This window comes from Pollachius pollachius, assembly GCF_949987615.1.
Source record: "Pollachius pollachius genome assembly, chromosome: 1".
NCBI lineage: Eukaryota > Metazoa > Chordata > Actinopteri > Gadiformes > Gadidae > Pollachius > Pollachius pollachius.
In genome coordinates, this window is record NC_136934.1 from 37,343,379 (window position 1) to 37,361,434 (window position 18,056).

Genomic DNA, 18,056 nt, shown 5'->3' on the forward strand with positions numbered 1-18,056 from the left:
CATGATAATGTTCTGGCCTGAAAGCCATTTGATTAATGGGTTTATTGCACTGGGCTATGCCAAATAGTTTGTGGTCATTAAAACACCTTCCAATAACTCATACATTTAGCACCACTTTTCTGACAGTGTGGAAGGTGTCAGGAGCAACTTCGAGTTTAGCATAGCCTTTCTAGAGCAAGTGACATTCAAAAATGTTTTTCATAGTTTAAGCGCATTAGCAGATATTGGCGTTTAAGTAAAGGCCAATGTATTTGTACTTGAACTGCAGACTGAAGGAACATTTGGCTTGTTGGAGGGTTACGAGAGGACACGAGAGTGGACTGAAATGACCAACTCCAGACGTGGCGCTCATACAAAAAGACGTTTATTTGACAGTGTGTAGGTCCAGACCCCATAAAAAGACAAACGCAAAGAAAAAAAAAATAAACATAAAAAAAATAAAAACAACTGCTACAAATATTCTGAAGAACAATGAGAGCTCAGTCTACACAAAGTTTATTCATCAAAAATACATTACCATAAACACAAAAAGAGTAGCCAAAAAAGTATTACATATGGAAAGGGGTTCCTGGCTTTTCCTTCCAGGACAAATAGTCAACAGCCTGGAAAGTTCAGTTAGGGGGTACGCTAAACTTGTGTCATCGAAAAGTGGGTGCACGTGTGTTGTATGTTTATGCGTGTGTATGTGTGTGCGCGGGTGAAAGCGTTCCTCCTTCCTGACGGAGAACGGCGCTGGTGGCCCACGTGCTAGCGGTCCGTTGGCTCTGGAAGCGCACGGCATTGTGGGAGGAGGCAGGAAAGCTAGGCCGTTGCGCGGCCACGTCGGGAGAGGTAGCGCTTAGCAAGAGGAAGAGCTCTAACGAGAGGTAGCTAGGCCAGGAGCGAAGAGGAGGTAGCAGAGAGTTGCTAACAGTACTAGCGAGAAAACAGCAGAGGGGACAGGGGGGGGGGGGGGGGAAGGGGGTGGAGCTAAAGGCATAAGCCCACCACGTACCTTAAGTACTGCAAATAATCAAAAGGTTTGCATTTGGCATATGCTTTTCAATCCCGTACTCTGATTACAACATCTCAGTCCAGCTATGAAACATGTAAAATGTAATAGTTGATATAATTAGCCATTTGACAAGTACATATATTGGCAGAACTTTGATGGACATATGTACATATTAAGCACATGTAGTTACACACGTACTTAAACTATGAGTATATACGAACATGTTAGCTTGTGTTGACCCATTTTCCCCATCAAGCTCGAGAGTGGAATAAGACTGTTGTAATCAAGTCCTGTGTGTGTGGGGAGTGTGTGTGTGAGAGGTAGGCGGTGTTGGGGGGGGGGGGGGGCTTGCATTAGAGGAGACCGCGCAGAGCGAAGTAAGCTTAGGAGTAGTAGGCTTTATCATCAGCACGTAGATGACCACCGTGCACGTGTACAGACACAGCAGTGCAGTGGCGAGAGGAGAGCGCATGTTACAGATCCAGTAGTGCCCGGTGCACCAGGAGAGTACACGTGACAGACACAGTAGTGATTCAGTCAGAAACCGAGATGGCACCACGTGCTTCTGATACGCACTGCAATGTGTCCAGCCAGTCTACAGAGAACATCCAGAATTGGGTGTGTTTAAGTGTGTTACGGATGGGTGGCGGGCTTGTGTAATAACCACACCCTTCGATCAATAGAATGGATGCCCCCACCAACAACACACACACAGACACACACCTACAGTGTATCGTTTTTTAAGAAGCGTAGAGGTAGATACTCAGCATTTGGGCAGCCAGTGTTTTCGTGTGTATGCGTGTTCATTGGATTGATCCCCTTAGTCCACATGATTGCCACACTACTGATGTATCTGAACTCTTGGGTAACAATAGCCTTTTCCCCCTGGTGGTAAAGGATCACAGAGGACAAGCAAGAGAGAGAGACAGTATATGTGTGTGTGATGGTGTGTACGTGTGTTCGAGTATTGGGGTCTTTATAAAGGGAGGCTGAGAGAGACGGGATGGGGGGTGGGAGTCTACAGCATCATTAGGAGGTAAATAAGCGATGGGGGGGAGGGGGGGGTTCATCGTGTCATCCTCCCTAGTTCATTAAATAGGGATGACTCTGCGGATGAGCGCCTGTGAGGCCATAGCAGAGTACAAAACAGTGTTTACTAAACGACCCTCGCCGCTGTGCCCTGAGAGAAGCCTTGGGGGTGGGTGTATGTGCATGCATGGATGTGGATATGTAGGACAGATGGAGCCATGGAAGCTTGGGTCAGCCTTGCCTTTGAGCCCTGTGTGTGTTTGTGTTTGTATGTATGAGAGAGTAAGAATGTGTTTCTAAAATAAGAATCTAGTGGGAAAGAAATATTTAGTCAGGAAGGAAGGCCATTATTCGCGTCAGATAGTGAGAGTGAGTGTATGTATGTGTTTGTGTGAGAGTGTCCTAGTTATCTGCCACCCGTGCAGCAGGGGGCGCTGGAGGACCCGTGGGGACTGCCACTATCCCATCACCCGACGGTCCTGGATCTGAAGAAGAAGAGAGGAGGTTCCTTTTAGAACCGAGAACATGGTTCATGAAATCTTTAGAAACGTCAATAACCAAACATCTTGTTCATAGAGACCCTGAGGGTTTACGCTTTGGCATGCAACTAAAGACCGAAAATAATTAGAAACATGTTTCACGGTTCATGGTTAACGTGCCTTGGAAGCATGCTGTGTAAAGCCTTTTCAAGTACTATCAACATTAGATGAAATACACACTTATTACATTATTACAATAGATTCTGAAAGGCCAATGTGTTCAGATCAGCCTCACAGCAGTCTACAAAGGGTTTACATTTCATGACGGTTTTATGAATCAAATATATATATATATATATATATATATTTTTTTTTACAAATAGAGATAACAGAAACGCTTTTAAGTACATTTAGAAAGACACAAACAAGGCTTAGTACTCACACATGCCATTGGGTGCACCTGGGTGCCGGGGGCCCATCATGGGTGGCATGCTGCCTGGTGGGGGGCCGCCAGGTGGGGGCCCGGACATCATACGCCCTTGGACGGGCCCTGGTCCCATTGGTCCTGCAGGACACAAAGAAGTGATGTCAGCAGTGAACGACGTGCTCCATCTCCCTTGATGTATTGCTTTGCTCTCACCGTCTGTCTCTCTCCTGTCTCCTTAGGTATCTCTCACCACCACCTTTTAAATCCAGGTTTGCCTCCCCCTTCCTCCCTCTCGCCGACCGCAATCAACCTCCCTCTCTATGCTCTGTCTTGATAGGTCTCTCACCTGTGTGTTTAATCTCTCCCCCTCTCACCTGCGAGTTTACCCCTCTCTCTCTCTCTCTCACTGTCTCTCACCTGCAGGGTGGTGGGGGCCGATGGCGTGATGGCCCATGGGGGGGTATCCGGAGTGCATGGCGGGCGGGGGTCCCCCGTGGTGGCCCTGGCCCTGGGCGGCGGCGGCCGCAGCCTGCTGCTCCATCTGCTGGCGGGCCTTCATCTCAGCATACTTGAGCTGCTCCATGTGGAAGGACTGCCGCTCCGTCAGGAGCTGCTGCCTCTGCAGCTCCAACTACAGGGAGGGAGGGAGAGGGACGGGCGGCTGTTAGGGCGGGTTATTCATGACCATAATGAAAGCTCTTTTGAATTGTATTGCAATGGTGACGGTAGGAGAGAGTGTTAAAGGGTCAAGAGGACGAGAAAGAAAGAATGCAGGAGAGACAGAAAGAAAGAGAGGACTAGACCGGAGAGAGGCGGTCTCAGGACAGATCCGCAGGCTCAGGGTGGAGATCCTTGTTGGTAAGGAGGATAAACTGTGTGGGTGTTTGTGATGCGTGTGACGCCCTGTGCCACTGGCCTTCAGCAAAACAGCTCTTCTGTTCATGCTCTATTTACGGAGCAGATGATTTGGGCCGGGCTCCCAGTGCCTTCTACACTCGACAAAGTTCAACATTTTGCCTGGCAGCACCAGGGAACACACTCACACGCCAAATCACCCCCCCCCCCCCAAGTACCACACACACACACACACACACACGCACACACCAAGTGTTTCACTTTACAAATGGGTTTATTGGCACTTTCGGGGTGTCCAAGAAGCTTTATGTCCGTGTGACCAGGAGGGTTGTGGGTGGTCTGCTAGGCTTGGAGACACAGTGTGTTCCCTACTGAATACAGCTTTCAAACCTGTGGAGCGTGGCTAGTTGCTACCTAGCAAGTCTGCTGCATGTCAACTGCTGCTTCTGTGTCTGTTTGTGTGTGTCACAAACGTGAGCCAATAAGAAACAGCTTTTGCATTGACACGGGTTTCCCCACAGGTGGCGCTGTCCAAGTGATTACATTTGTGATCCTGAGCCGTTCAGGCCCCTATGTGGTGGATTTAAAAGGCCCAAGTCTCAAAACAGAAACTCAAAAATGTTAAATGTACTTACGGCCTCCTTCTCGCGGTCCATGATGGTCTCCAGCTCCTCAAAGTGCCTCAGCTTGATCTCCAGCTTCTTCATCTGAGTCTCCACCAGCAGGGCCACCAGGGACTTGATCTTCCTCTCCTCAACCGCGGCCAGGTGCTGGAGGGACGGGAGGGGGGGGGGATGTTACGGCTCTGCACTCATACATACGCCATGCTCCCAGTACAGGTCTTAATGATGCCCAGGATTTAGGCGGAGGGGCTAGGGTTGGTGGGATGGTGGATTCAAGACTTGGGTAAAAAAGGGTAGGGGTCGGGGGTACGGTACGGAGGGGTGGGGCTAAGAGGTTGAGGCTAGGGCCTGAGGGACTAGTGGGGTTATGTGACCAGGGTGTGGGGTTATGCGACCAGAGGGTGGGGTTATGTGACCAGGGAGTGGGGTTAGGGTAGGCGGGCCTCACCTTGGCTTTGGTGGCGGCTGAGGCCAGCGCGGCAGCCGCAGCAGTGGCGATGTTCCCCTCTCCGACATCCAGCTCCAGCTTCTTCTTCTCGTCCTCCTCCTCCTCATCTCCCTCGCCCTTCTCCTCCTCCTCCTCATCGTCGTCCTCCTCCTCTCGGCTCTTCTCCTCCTTCTCCTTCCCCTTCTCGGACGACGTCTCCATGGCCTCCTCGCTGTCTTTGTCTGTTGGGGGAGCGTGGAGGCAAACGAGGTGAGTCGGTAGCCACGGCAACAGTGATGGCGTCAAAAGCGTTGTGACTCAGCGCGGCCCCGTTACCTGTGGCGCCGGCGGTCTTGACCTCCGCCCCCTCTGCCTCTGCCTCCGGGCGCTCCGTGGCCTCGCCCGCCTCCTTTTTCACCTTCTCCCCGCCCTCTGCCTTGTCGTCCCTCTTCTCGGCGGACTCGCTGGGCTTCTCCGCCTCCTCCTTGGACTCCGCCTGCGCGCCACAGAAACAAACCAGAGTACCGCCACGGTGTTCAGTAGGTCGGGGGGCCGGGGATTAGAGCTGCACTGATCCAGGTTGTAGGAGGGCTGTTTGGGCGCTGGCTGACAAGAGGATGCGGCAGGAACATGTTTTCCAGCTTTGAGCTCATCATCTCCAAATAAGTCGATTCATTATTCCCATAATAGCCTTTGATCTCCCCCCCGCCTTACCTTATCCCCCTGCTGCGAGTCGGAGTCGGTATCCATCTTCTCTGCTTCCTGGCTCTCTGAAACCACAGGGCAACAAGCGGTGAGCTTTAGCAACACACACACACTACGTAAAGCCGTTTGAGTCATTTGAAAAGCGCTATATATGCAAAGAATCATCATTATAAGAAGAACATACGTACTCAGGATACAACAATATTGTAATGCGTCTAACCTCAATGGAGTGATGACAGCGTTATAAGTAATGCAATAAATGTGAGCAGAGGGACTCATAAAACAGTAAAAATGTATTAACGTACCGGTATAAAGCAACCCATCTGGTATTGTTTTGAGGTGAATAGACCCGCAGGAGTAATGTGTTGACTTTATGCGTGTCTGCCTTTGTGCATCCATGTGAATGTGCATGTGTGTCTGTGATGGTGCACATGGAAGATGTCACGGGTGTGCGTGTGCGCGTGAATTGGTTTGAATATTGATTATGTGACGAGTGCCCGGGGAGCACTTCTGTCGCATTAAAAGCCATCGATCGGCCCCGTGCTTCTCAAACGCATTAACTCCTGTTCAAAAGTGGTTGGGAGCGCTGGGAGGGGAAGAGAGAGCAATGGAGACAGAGAGAGAGGCGGAGAGAGGGAGGGGGAGATAATGAAAGATCTGAGAGACTGTGGCAGTGTGGTGACCCAGTTTATGTCAACTCTCCCTCCACCCCCCTCTCGCCCTCTCCCCATCTGCCATCATTGTGTGAATCCAGTGGGAACTACAGCAGCGACCCGCGCATGTACGTAATGCATGCCTTTATTCACCCTTTCACAAAAAAACGCTTAAAAAATATGTAACGCCCTGCCTGCTGGCTATGACATATCAGAGGGGTCTGCTGCCCCCTGGTGGACGGGAATAAAATACTGCATGTTAAAAACAGCCAAGAACCCTCTAACTGAACTGCTTCATGAAGAAACGGCTAAATTCGTTGGTCAAATGGTTTGATTTACAAATCATTACAGAATCGTTGATCACGTACTGTAAATTACCCAGTTCTGGAGTCTTACATATTCATCTTCAATTGTTGAAGTTGTACAGCTAATCGTTTTCTCCACCTGACACACCAAGCTCGGTGCCAAAATGGCCGTCACCTTTGGGCCGAAGTCCCAACTGAAACGGACTCGCAGTGGGCAGCCAGTGTGGTGTATGTGAATCGGGTCCACGTCACCAACGTGCGTGTGCCTGTTGCTGGGAGTGTGCGCACGCACCGGTTTTCTCCGGTTCCTCGGGGGCAGTGCCGGCGATTCCGCTGCTCTCCAAGCCGAAGGCGGGGTCCACCTTGCCGGTGCTCCTGGCCGCCTCCTGCACCTTCTTCACGTGCGCCTCCACCAGCTCGGCCGGCACCTCCTCACGCACACGCGAGAACTCCTCTGGAGACGGGGGGGGGGGGGGGGGAGACACACGAGGAAGGGGGGTTACCATGGGGAGTGTGAGAATCCCATAATAATGTAAGGAGAAGCCCCTTCAGAGATCAATGGAGTGATCATCGCTAGTTTAAAGTCATTTTATGTGACCATGGGGGTGTGGGTGTGGCACTGACAGCCACACCCACGAGGACACCCCGGAGGACTCACCGAGCGCTGCCTTTGCGGCGGCCGAGGCCACGCGGGGGTCCACCACGGAGGCCAGGAAGGCCACGGTGCTCATGACGGGGTTCCCCGACTGGCTGAAGGGCACCGGCTGGTAGGCCAGGGGCCCCAGGGTGGCCTCCGTGCTCTCCAGGTAGGGGTCCTCGATGGGCAGCCGCAGGAAGTGCAGGATGCACTCGTCCTGGGTCCTGGAGCCCACATGCTCCGACACCTTGTTCCAGTCGTCCTTGTACATCTCCAGCGCCTTCGTGGGGGGGGGGGGGGGGGGTTCATTGTTATTGTGAGTAAGACAAAAAGACAGACCACATCTAGCTGCATAGTCACTCTTCCTCCTCCCCCTCCTCCCTCCCACACTACGGGGTTTGTGTGTGTTGAGAGTGGGACGTCTACGTACCTCCAGGAGGAGCAGGGTCTCCTGTTCGCTCCACTCCCGGCCGGAGGTGGGTCCCTTGCCCTGCACACAGACAGAGTGAACACAGGCACTACGGAGCGCTGCAGCCGTTAGAGCTGCTCTCATTCAGGAGGATAACAAGGCTTCACATCTCACCCCGGTGGGCACAGTAAACCATTCAGAGGTGATCATCGCTGTGTGGTACAAACCCGTCATGTGTGAAATGGAACAACCAATGGATTCATGATCACTATCATATTAGACATTTCCATTTTTTTTTATAAGGTTAGAGATAATTTCTGAAGTAAAGCTGTGCGAGAACTACAAGGCCCTCACACGCTTGGATAAGATATGATTTATATATCATACAATATATGAAATACATGGCACATAGCATATCATATTTGGTAGACGAAGAGATAAAGGGGAGTGTGTGTGTGTGTGTGTGTGTGCGTGTGCTGCTGACCTTGAGGTTCTTCTTGGCGTACAGGTCGGGGCGTAGGCCAAAGTTCTGCATATCGGTGGGTTTGTCTTTGTTCTTGTCCGAGAAGTTCATGATGGGCTGAGCTGGAGGAATCTGGAGAAGCAAGAGACAACTTGAGTTACCGTATAAAAAAGGGAACCTCGCTAGTTAAGCATACTTTTTATAACGAGTACACATTGAGAGTCATCTTATCTATGGTGGTAATCCGATTGTTCCCAGTTTGTTTAGTATGCACGTGTGCCATTGGTGTGTGTGTGTGTGTGTGTGTGTGTGTGTGTGTGTGTGTGTGTGTGTGTGTGTGTGTGCTTGTCCGTGTTCGGACCTGCGGGGGTCTGTGGTGGAGGGGGATAAGTCCCGAGGGGGTGTCGGCCAGGACGTTGAAGTGGGGGGTTGGGGGCGGACCCATGGGGAGCGGGCGGCTCTCAGAGTCCACCTGGTAGTTCACCAGACCCCACTGCTCCAGGAACGCATGCACCCTAGGGTGGGGGAGAGACACAGGACAGAAAGAGATGAATACAACGAGTAAGTACATCTGCTTTGCATGTACTTTAATATCATACATTATTGTGCATAATGCTGTATATCAAAATAATATAATTTGTATTTTACTCAATGCATTAATTGCATTGTTACATTAATATTTAGTTTTATTATCTGCTGCTGTTTCGACACCCTTTCCCCCGGGTATAAAGTAAGCCCCCCCATCAGCCAGACAATCCACTGGGCCCCACTAGCGGCCGTAAAGACACGCCCACCTCATGACGGCGCAGACGTCCCCCGTCAGGTTGCGGCGGCAGGAGGTGGATGTGAGGTACTCCTGGGGGTTGAGGCGGTACGTGTCGATCATGAAGTTGCGGTAGGCCAGGTATCTGACGAGAGACGGGGAACACACATTAGCGGTCAGCACTGAAACGGTCATTCCTTTCTCTTATAGCTCGTTTTTACCAGTCCCACTTAAAATATATAGTGCGGACAAAAAGAGAAGCGCAAAGCACTGGACCAAAACCAATCAGATGAGCCGTTTTATAGATTAGTTGATACCCCATTATTTTGGAGAAGTAACGTTATTTAATAAAACTAAAGAAGTGAACAGGATTCAAATGCAAACAGTATCCTTATTAGACAGAACATTGTGGTGTTGAATGTGCGTGTGTTCTTCTGAAGGAGAAGGTGTGGATTGCCTGGGCCCAGACTCACATCTCTGGGGATTTCGACTTGTTCTTCCCGTTGAAAAACTCGGGCAGTGCTCGTCTCTCAATTTCATGGATACTAAGAGAAAGGGAAATGAATAAAAGCCATTATGAAAAGATTTGAAAACAGCAATTTATACCCTACCCCCATTATTGATGCTTTATTTAAAATAGAATATCTCTGGGGACAGGATAATTTGAATGCCAGTCCTAAGGTTCTGGGGTTCGAGCCCAACATTTTTGGGAACTACTCAATCCCTGAGTAAGATGCCGTTACCCTACTTTCTCCATAATGACCTGTATCTGAACTCAAGTGTCAGTTGCAAAATAACTAAACAGAAGATAATTATAGCACAGAGATCCTAAAACTACGTTGCATGGGGCCGCACTTACAGGCAGATCATTCATAAATAACGATCTGCCAATAACTTCATGTGTCAGCAGACTGGCTGAAAAGCATGCATTTATTGGATTTCCACTAATTCTTTAGCTACAACGCCCCGACCCAGAAGATGCTGATAACCAGGTCTCATGGAGTAGAGAGCCCAGTACCCTTCGACCTAACAAAATAACTAGGCAACGCTGGCCCACCCCTTCCTCACCAGTTGTAGTCAAACCAGGCGGCGTAACTGGGGATGATGATGTGGTGAGTCTGCTCCGTGACGTTGTCCTCTGAGTCCATCAGTCGGTTGACCTCCGCCTTGCTCTGCTCCTCGTCCTCCTGGGGGGGACAGAGAGAAGAGCACCGGTAAGCGGGAGCCCTCGCCTGAACACAGCTTGTTCTACATCTAGTCGGCTGATTAGCCTGAGGTCCCTCTGGACAGCAGTACGCTAGTGTATCAACCCTTTTAATGCCAGGTCTAAGACAAAGTTGCTACATATACATGGAGAATTCCACCAATAGAACATCAGAATACTACAAACTCCTCTTTCTAGGGTGTCTTCCTATGTAGGTCATTATCATTGGTTGGATGGAAGGATGCAAATGAATTACAGAGGTTAATGAATTCCTCACGCTACACTTCTCAGGGTGAATCAAGGTGTGGGAAGAGTGAAGGTAACCACCAGTTAGCCGGCATGCTACACCATGTTAAACAAATCATTGATTGCCAGCAATCCAAAGTGATTCGCTAGGCTGGGATGGGGCTGCAGGTGTTTAACATGGTGAGCACTGGTATTCATCCTGGGGATGCTGGCGGGCTGGACCGAAGGCCCAACCTTTGACCTTACCTTTCCACCTGACAGAACTGAGTCGTCCTCCATGTCATCTGTGGGAGAACAAAATTACATGAATGGTAAATATGCAAACAAGCTTTGTACTCCCAGTTTAACCAGTGCCGGCACTGTTTTCCATTACACTGGCTGTCGATGAAAGAATGAGACAAGAGGTGGGGAGAGAGTAGTGAGTGGGAGGAGAGGAAAGGAGAGGAAAAAACTCTTTCCTGGCCATAGCCGCAGAGGCATCATCTGGCACAGAAAGGATATGAGAATAGAACATGGGGTGTGTAAGTCCCGAGAGGTGTGGTTGTGTTGGTGTACATGACACTTATATTTTAGACGACTTCGCAAGACCTAAATACAACTGCATTCAGTGTGTGTGTGTGTGTGTGTGGGCCTAAGAATAGCGTGATTTTTACACATTTTGGGTTGCATCTTCATGGTTGAATGCAATTAATGTAGGTCGCTTTGGACAAAAGCATCAGCTCATCAATTGTGTGCCACCTAGTTCAGTCACATGTTTGTGTGTTAGCACATGCCGTTGCTCTATATAGATATCTATCTACCCTATCTATCTAGATATTTATATGATGGACGCCACCATCATATCCAGCTCCTCAGCGGGTGTTCATGCTGATGAGCGTGCGAGTGTCCCCGGGGGGGCGTACCATTCTTGGTGCCGCTGGTCTCGTCCAGGGTGGGGTTGGTGGAGGAGTCGTCCAGGTCTTTGCTCAGGTCCTCCTCCGTGTCATCCTCCTCCCCCCCGCGGTGGCTACGCCGCTTCCAGTGTGCCCCGGGGTTCCTGGAGCAAACAACCGGGGTCAGCCAGGGAGAGCTCATGTACCCGTGAGTCTGTCCGCTTGTCACCGCCCCCGACTGACGTGAGTCGACCCTTAAAGCTCACTTATGCTCAACACTCGATACAGACAAGGACGGAGCCTTCTTTCTGTACTCTGCTTCCATCGTCTGCATTTGTGCACCTCCTCTGAAAGCTTACAGATTTGGACGAAACAGAGCACCACGTCCGGAGTACCACCCGAAACCGTCTGGGAACTGTAGCCGTAGTTCAAGTGAGACGAGTGTTATAAAAGAAACACTTAACATTGTGCTATCCATACAGATAATACAAAGATGCAATAACTAAACAGCCGCCTATTAACGTCATTGACAAAGCGGTTCTGAATGTGTCTGAACAACCAGGAAGGACACATTGAGCATTTAGTCAATTATATTCATACACTTAAAACTGCACACAACTTTATTGAAAAGCTGGCAATAGCTGTTTAGCTGAGATGATTAAGATCCGAGTTGAAGTAGGGCATGTTCCCTCACAGATGTGATCGGTTGCGATGCTGGTTGCGTTAGATAAAACTTAGTGGACCAAGTCTCTTCTGATCAACTTATTTTTTTAAATCAAGTTTAAGAGGGCAGCCCTACTAGTCACATAAGTTACCTGTATAGATTTGTTATTTATGTTTGTAATTTTATAATATAAACTTTTGGAAAATGACAAATGCCGTCAAGAGTTGGAAAGAAATTGGACACTGAAAATAATCGATATAATATTCTCTGTACACATGTTTTCATATTTATGTGTTTCACTTATAGGTTATGTGATATTGGATTCTTTATTTTAGTGATGGTCCAGTCATAAATGTTGCTCTATATAGGAGTCTCTTCTTGAGTGATGGTCCAGTCATAAATGATCTCTCTCCAGGAGTCTCTGCTTGAGTGATGGTTCAGTCATGCATGAGTTTTCTAGGAGTCTCTGCTTGAGTGATGGTCCAGTCATAAATGATCTCTCTCTAGGAGTCTCTGCTTGAGTGATGGTTCAGTCATGCATGAGCCCTCTCTAGGAGTCTGTACTGTAGTGATGGTCCAGTCATGCATTAGCTCTCTAGGAAGTCTCTGCTTGGTGAGGCTGGTCACTACTTATAGGGCCTGGTCATGTGTCGCGGAGCCAGTGGTTGGGAGGTCTTACCCCTTCTTTCCTCCCTTCTTGCGGGACTCTGCAGGGGTGGTTGGCGGGGAGGGAGAGCGGCGTCTCTTCTTGCCGGCAGAGTTGGCCTTGCGCTCCTTGCGGTCGGGCGTACGGGAAGACTGATCAGACAAACCCCAGGGGGGAGGCGCAGGGCGCGAGGGATGGAGGATGAGAGAAAGAGCGGCAGAATGAGAGGATGGAAACAGTCGAACACACAGGGAGAGGAGGGGAGGGAGGGGGCAACATGGCCGCGTGTACATGCTGTTCTCTACGGCTACACAATGCTACGGTCAATGTGGATGTATCCGTGTAATCTATTACACGGATATTAGTGTTGTTTATTGATTTTAGTTTCCAACTATAAACTAGAGCACCTCATCAAAACTCAATTGGATGCCATCCAATGACAAAGCACTGTTAAACAAGCCAATGTTTGAGACTAAAAAAAGAAAAAGGGTTTCGGATCCAGTTCCACTATTGTCGTCGGAAAGACATGCATCCTATTTAAAAACAACCATGTTGCCCATTCCCATACAGGAGGGGGAAGGGGGAGAAGGGGAGGGAGGATGCGGTGGTGGTGAGGGGCCGGGGGGAGGGAATAGATACTAGGCTCCTGCAAATCACATACATCACGCCCAGATCATAGAAGGAAATTTAATATTAATGTTGGTATAAAATTGAGAGCATTTGCCTTTCTGACATGAGATTCACAATTTAAGTTAATGAATTGATTAACCTTCAATTTATTAATTAGGTTAATTCATCAAGTTTCCTTTCTATCTCTAATCAATCCCAATTCCAATTATTCAAAACCCTGATGGAACAGATGAGTTCTGCAGGAGCCGTGGAAGACGCAAGGAGGGAGAGAGAGAGTAAGTGGGAGAGTGGAAAGGATGGGCAACAGACAGACTGACGAAAGAACACAGGGAGACACTGGCAAAAGAAAAGCATGGGCATACAAAGCAAACGCAAGCAGCAAGTCCTTTCAAGACTTTCAAGGGGTGCCAGTCTCCCAACACACACACACGCAACCTACTTCTTCCTCCCGGGGGAAGATCCTCTGGCGGAAGCTGACAGGCTTCTTGTTCTCGTCCACCTCATAGTCTTCCTCGTTCATCCACTCGTTGTAGGCATCTGTGTCCAGCACCCACTTGGCATGGACCTGGGACCGACAACCACAGACGAATCGAGAGAGAGACAAATATGGGGGGAAAGATTGAGAACTGGGGTCCCCATTGGCAGCGGTTGGTAAACCAATACAAGGTCATAGTGGCCAGTGGCCCAGACTAAACAACAAAAACAAAAGTACAACCGTTACAATGCTTTGCAGGTGACAGATTTGTGTGGCTCAGGGCTCAATAATTACTAATTCTCTAAACAGTAAAAGGTCAAAAGGTCGGCCGAGTAGTGGTGAGGGGGCTCCACACACCTTCCAGGGTCTCTCTGCGCTCGGGGGGTCCTCCACGTCTCCATCCACCTCGCCGACGGCCACCCACGTGTCATAGCTAGAGGAGCACAGCACAACGGCCACACATTGGGTGAACTGCGTATGTGGTTCTCAGACCTACCACTCCTTGTTTGGAATTGGTTGCATTGGATTGCAATAGCCAATAGTAATAGTGAATATGATGCATACCTGTCGGGGGACATGCCCCAGTGCACCAGCACTTGCTTGTCCTTGCGCATGACTGGACGAAGCCACTCCTCTGCAACAAGCACACAAAACATTAGTGAAGCAGTTCACACAGACAAACACACACACACACACACATTGGGATGCATCTTACCATCTTCTTGCTGGGTAGGAGAGGGGTAAATGTGGTGGGTTGCCTTCGACTTATCCTCAGTGATGGAGCCCTGAAGAACCAAGGTGACAGTTAGCATCAAAGAAGTTACTAACAACTACAGCCAGTGCGATTGGCTAACTTTAGTTTGTAGGGCTGGACTTACCTGGTGCCTCTTGATGATGTCTTTGAGCTTATTGGCTTGCTTCTGCTCCATGTCGGTGGACAGGAAGACCGTTGGTCGAGTCAAACAGTTATTCTGGAAGCCAAGAGCAGTCAAGGGTTAGACCCCAGTCAGTCTCAAGTTGGGCCGTTCGGCGTGAATCGTGCCATATTGAAATGTAGAAGAAAAAGTCAACATGAAATTACATTCATATATAAAAGGCTATGCCACTGACTGGTGGAGCAACATTAACAGAATGTATCAAAGCCATCATAAATCCTTGGTAGGCGTGTCTTTCCATTTACCTGAACCAGGGACTTCTCCACGTTAAGAAACATCTCCACGTTACGGTCCATCCTGGAGGGGTTCTGGAGATCAAACCTACGCCTGGAGTTAAATTAAAAGACAAAGGACGAAATAACATCATTAGAGTTAAACATGGATATCTTCCTGTTAGCGGTGTAGACACATTTTTTATTCTACAGTTGGAGCATAATCTGATTCTTTAACTCCTCTGCCCTCCTTTTTTTTACTAGGTCATGTAGCCTTTTAACTTTGATGCTAGCTACTCCAATTTTGACGTATGCTTTGAATCTTCTCAGCCTGATTTGCAAGTTGGGATAAAATTCTGTATGTAAACATGCAGTTTTATTTATCTATCTTTTTTTTGTTTAAGTCACTTTAATTAACAATAGATTGGGGCATGGGTTAAGAATGCCATACAGTGGACAGGCAATGCGTTCAGAGGTTAGGTGAATGGGTACCACTTACCAGCCCTGCTCACTCTTGAACTTGTAAACCGAGCCCAAGATGTGACAAAGAGCACCACCGGCCTTAAGATCCAGGAAACTCTTGGTCTGAGGGCAGAGAGGAGCAAGATGAGGACGTTGCAGTTATGCATACTAGTATAGTTTCCTCAAAAAGCGACAATGTAAATGTAAATAGAATAACATGGAAAGTAAACAGATCATCGTGATAATGAGGAATATTCTGAGACATATAAAACAAAACAAGGGCAAAGCAATACAAGAAATGTGATCAGACTTTTTGGCCGAAGCATTTATTGATCAGATCGAGTGACTTTAAGGTATAGTATCAGACTATTAGGCAGAAGCATTTATTGACCTTCAACGAGTACACATACATTTTGTTGTAGCTTTGGGTGTATAGTGATAAAACCTTTCCAGATCAAGGTTCAAATATGAGTATAAGTGCTTGTCTTGCTATTTTTTAGCCCCAAGAGCTGATAATTAAAGTCACCGATAGCTGTGTCCGTCAAGTGTTTTGGGCTCATTTAGTTACCGGTAACTTGGTGAGGGCGGGGTTGTTGACCCTTCGACCGAAGGCATCCTCCTGGAACTGCAGCAACTGGACAACCAGGCCAGCCAGCGACTTGCTTGAGGGAGAGTCGTTCTGGACATGCTGGGGGAGAACACACAGAACACCTTCATTGAGTCACATGCTTCTCAAACGGCGGGTCGGGACCCACAAGTGGGTTGCAGAAGGGGTCCTCTCTCCGTATATCTATATTTTAAAAGCAGCTCACTTTTTTGACAAGTTATTTGACACATCTTGCTTATTTAATTTACAATATTATTTTGTATCATAGATATTTGGTGGGTGGGCAGGGAGGTCAACTCAATAGTACGCTAACCCTTTTGGCAACATGCAGTGTACCACAGGTCCCATTTCCACTTGTTGTGCTAAACATCCATCACTCTCTTCTCCAGCCTGCTCTCCCATCTCAGCACAATTGTTATTGAAACATTTCCATGACTTATTCAGTAGATCTGACAGGTACAGACCTTTACCAAGTCTCACGTTAGACCCCCGAAACAACTTAATGAATCTGCCAACTCGTAGGGATGGACTGATTCACCACCTAAAAACCTAAAGAGCATCACACATATGTATTTTACTTATACCCTATATGGCTTACACGTATACATAATAACCTTTTCGCGAAGTGTCGCTGAATGAAGAAGCTAATTAATTTACAATTTAATAATGATCTGAAACAAAGAAAAATAACACTTTTTTTCATTTCTGAGGCTATAAGCAGGAAAAGTTTGGTATTTTCATTTCTCCTATTTGTAGTCAATTATATATTAATCATCAGTGGCAGGTGCTACATTTTTATCATTTTGAGAAGGAACTGATTTGATAGCAGACATCAGCGCGATGCTCGTGGACATTAAATATATTTTTCTACTACGCTTTCCGCCTCGTTGTTTACGGGCAAGCTTTTCCCATCCAATGAGATAAGTGACAAGTTGTAGCCATGAAGACGGATGACAAGTAGTTGTACACAAGCACAATATTTGCTGTCCATCGTGACCCACATCTAGCATTGGAAATGAACACGCACGCACACCAGAGTGAAACTAGCGTTAACATTGTAAACAGAAAATGAAGGCGGTCCAAGTACTTTACACATGAGGGAATGAAAACACCCTCACGCTCTTTGTTTGTCTAGTGTACCGTGCAAAGCATGCCGAGATATACAGCTACATGGTGGTTGACAGTACGGTGCATTTCACACAACCATCGAACAAAACCCGCCGCTTTTTGGTTGTCCAGGGTTGGCTAAAGACATTTTTAGCATACACTGAACCTAAATTATCCAATTCACCGAACCAACTAACTGACTACATACGTCCCGTGACTGAGCTGCGTATGCACACGTTTAATGTGTCCAGACTATGCAGATTGTGCAGAATTTCTCCAAATATCGCCAGGTTGATCAATGTGTACCCTTAGTTTGATCGCCGAGGTTTGTAAACATTAACCCAGAAATGCATTGTTTTTTCGGGCCCATGCAGGCAATGCATGAATAGCTAGCAAACTGTTAGCCAAAAGCTAACCAGTCACATACACACACACACAAGTTGAATTATATGGGCCCTTTCATTACGATGGACAAACTTGTTAGATACATCGTACTAGCGGATTAACAGTAAAACAGGCTTCCAATAGCTATCAGAAATAGACGATATTGACAAGTATTGCTCAACAAACGAGTGGAGCTAAAAAGCGCTCCATTGTGCCTTGGACGCGGGCCTTCTTCAGACTCAATGGAGGACCAGCGTACCTTTTTGTAGTGCTTGGCGATCCACAACCGAACTGTCTCCAGCTGAGATACCGTTTCAGAACTCTCCCAGAATTTCGAAGACGGGCCCCCGTCCTTCTTTCGACCCACGGCAGTGCCGCCGCCCACTGGACCGGTCGCCGGTCCACTCGAACCCGTTCCGCCAGCTCCAGTTGCCGCTGTCGCCATTGTGTTTTGTCCACTACGTTTTTCTTTCTCCTCCACGGCGTCCCTCACCGTGCAAGTTTTCGAATGAAATTGCGCAGCCGCAGACGATGACATATTTTGAAGTCTCGCGGTACAAAAATAGAGAATCTCGTGGGAAACGTAATCCATGATCATTTTAATTGATGAAATTATAATTTATTGAGCATTTGATTGTATTACTGAATTTAGGTGGAATAATCCATGTAATAAACTCATTTTTGAACATTGGTTCATTGCATTATGTATTCATTGTATCAATGCAATTATTGGGTAGGTGTCCTGTAAATTACACTAAATTATACTACCCAAATATACTTGACTACTGCCCTCTGGTGAACAATCCAGGAAAATACAATTGAAAATCGACATCCACAAAATTC

The 18,056-nt window shown here is 47.9% G+C and overlaps 1 protein-coding gene across 2 annotated transcripts; it reads right to left on the bottom strand.

Annotated features, from left to right (window-relative positions):
* Window positions 1-347: 347 nt before the first annotated feature.
* On the bottom strand, window positions 348-17,702 carry smarcc1a (SWI/SNF related BAF chromatin remodeling complex subunit C1a). Of its 2 annotated transcripts, none has more exons than XM_079746848.1 (27): window positions 17,473-17,702; window positions 15,684-15,803; window positions 15,153-15,238; window positions 14,687-14,768; window positions 14,385-14,477; window positions 14,222-14,291; window positions 14,071-14,140; window positions 13,864-13,939; window positions 13,471-13,596; window positions 12,435-12,529; window positions 11,122-11,255; window positions 10,466-10,503; window positions 9,838-9,956; window positions 9,243-9,314; window positions 8,801-8,914; window positions 8,368-8,521; window positions 8,028-8,138; window positions 7,565-7,624; window positions 7,156-7,414; window positions 6,790-6,951; window positions 5,549-5,604; window positions 5,171-5,330; window positions 4,856-5,076; window positions 4,420-4,554; window positions 3,347-3,560; window positions 2,945-3,067; window positions 348-2,508 (listed from the first exon to the last, which is right to left on the bottom strand). In XM_079746848.1, the coding sequence occupies exons 1-27, from the start codon at window positions 17,656-17,658 to the stop codon at window positions 2,426-2,428; spliced, it is 3,219 nt and encodes a 1,072-aa protein (XP_079602974.1). In that variant the 5' UTR covers window positions 17,659-17,702; the 3' UTR covers window positions 348-2,425. The 2 variants fall into 2 exon arrangements, with proteins under 2 accessions (XP_079602974.1, XP_079602973.1); XM_079746847.1 differs by having other exon boundaries at window positions 12,435-12,553.
* Between the last annotated feature and the right edge of the window lie 354 nt (window positions 17,703-18,056).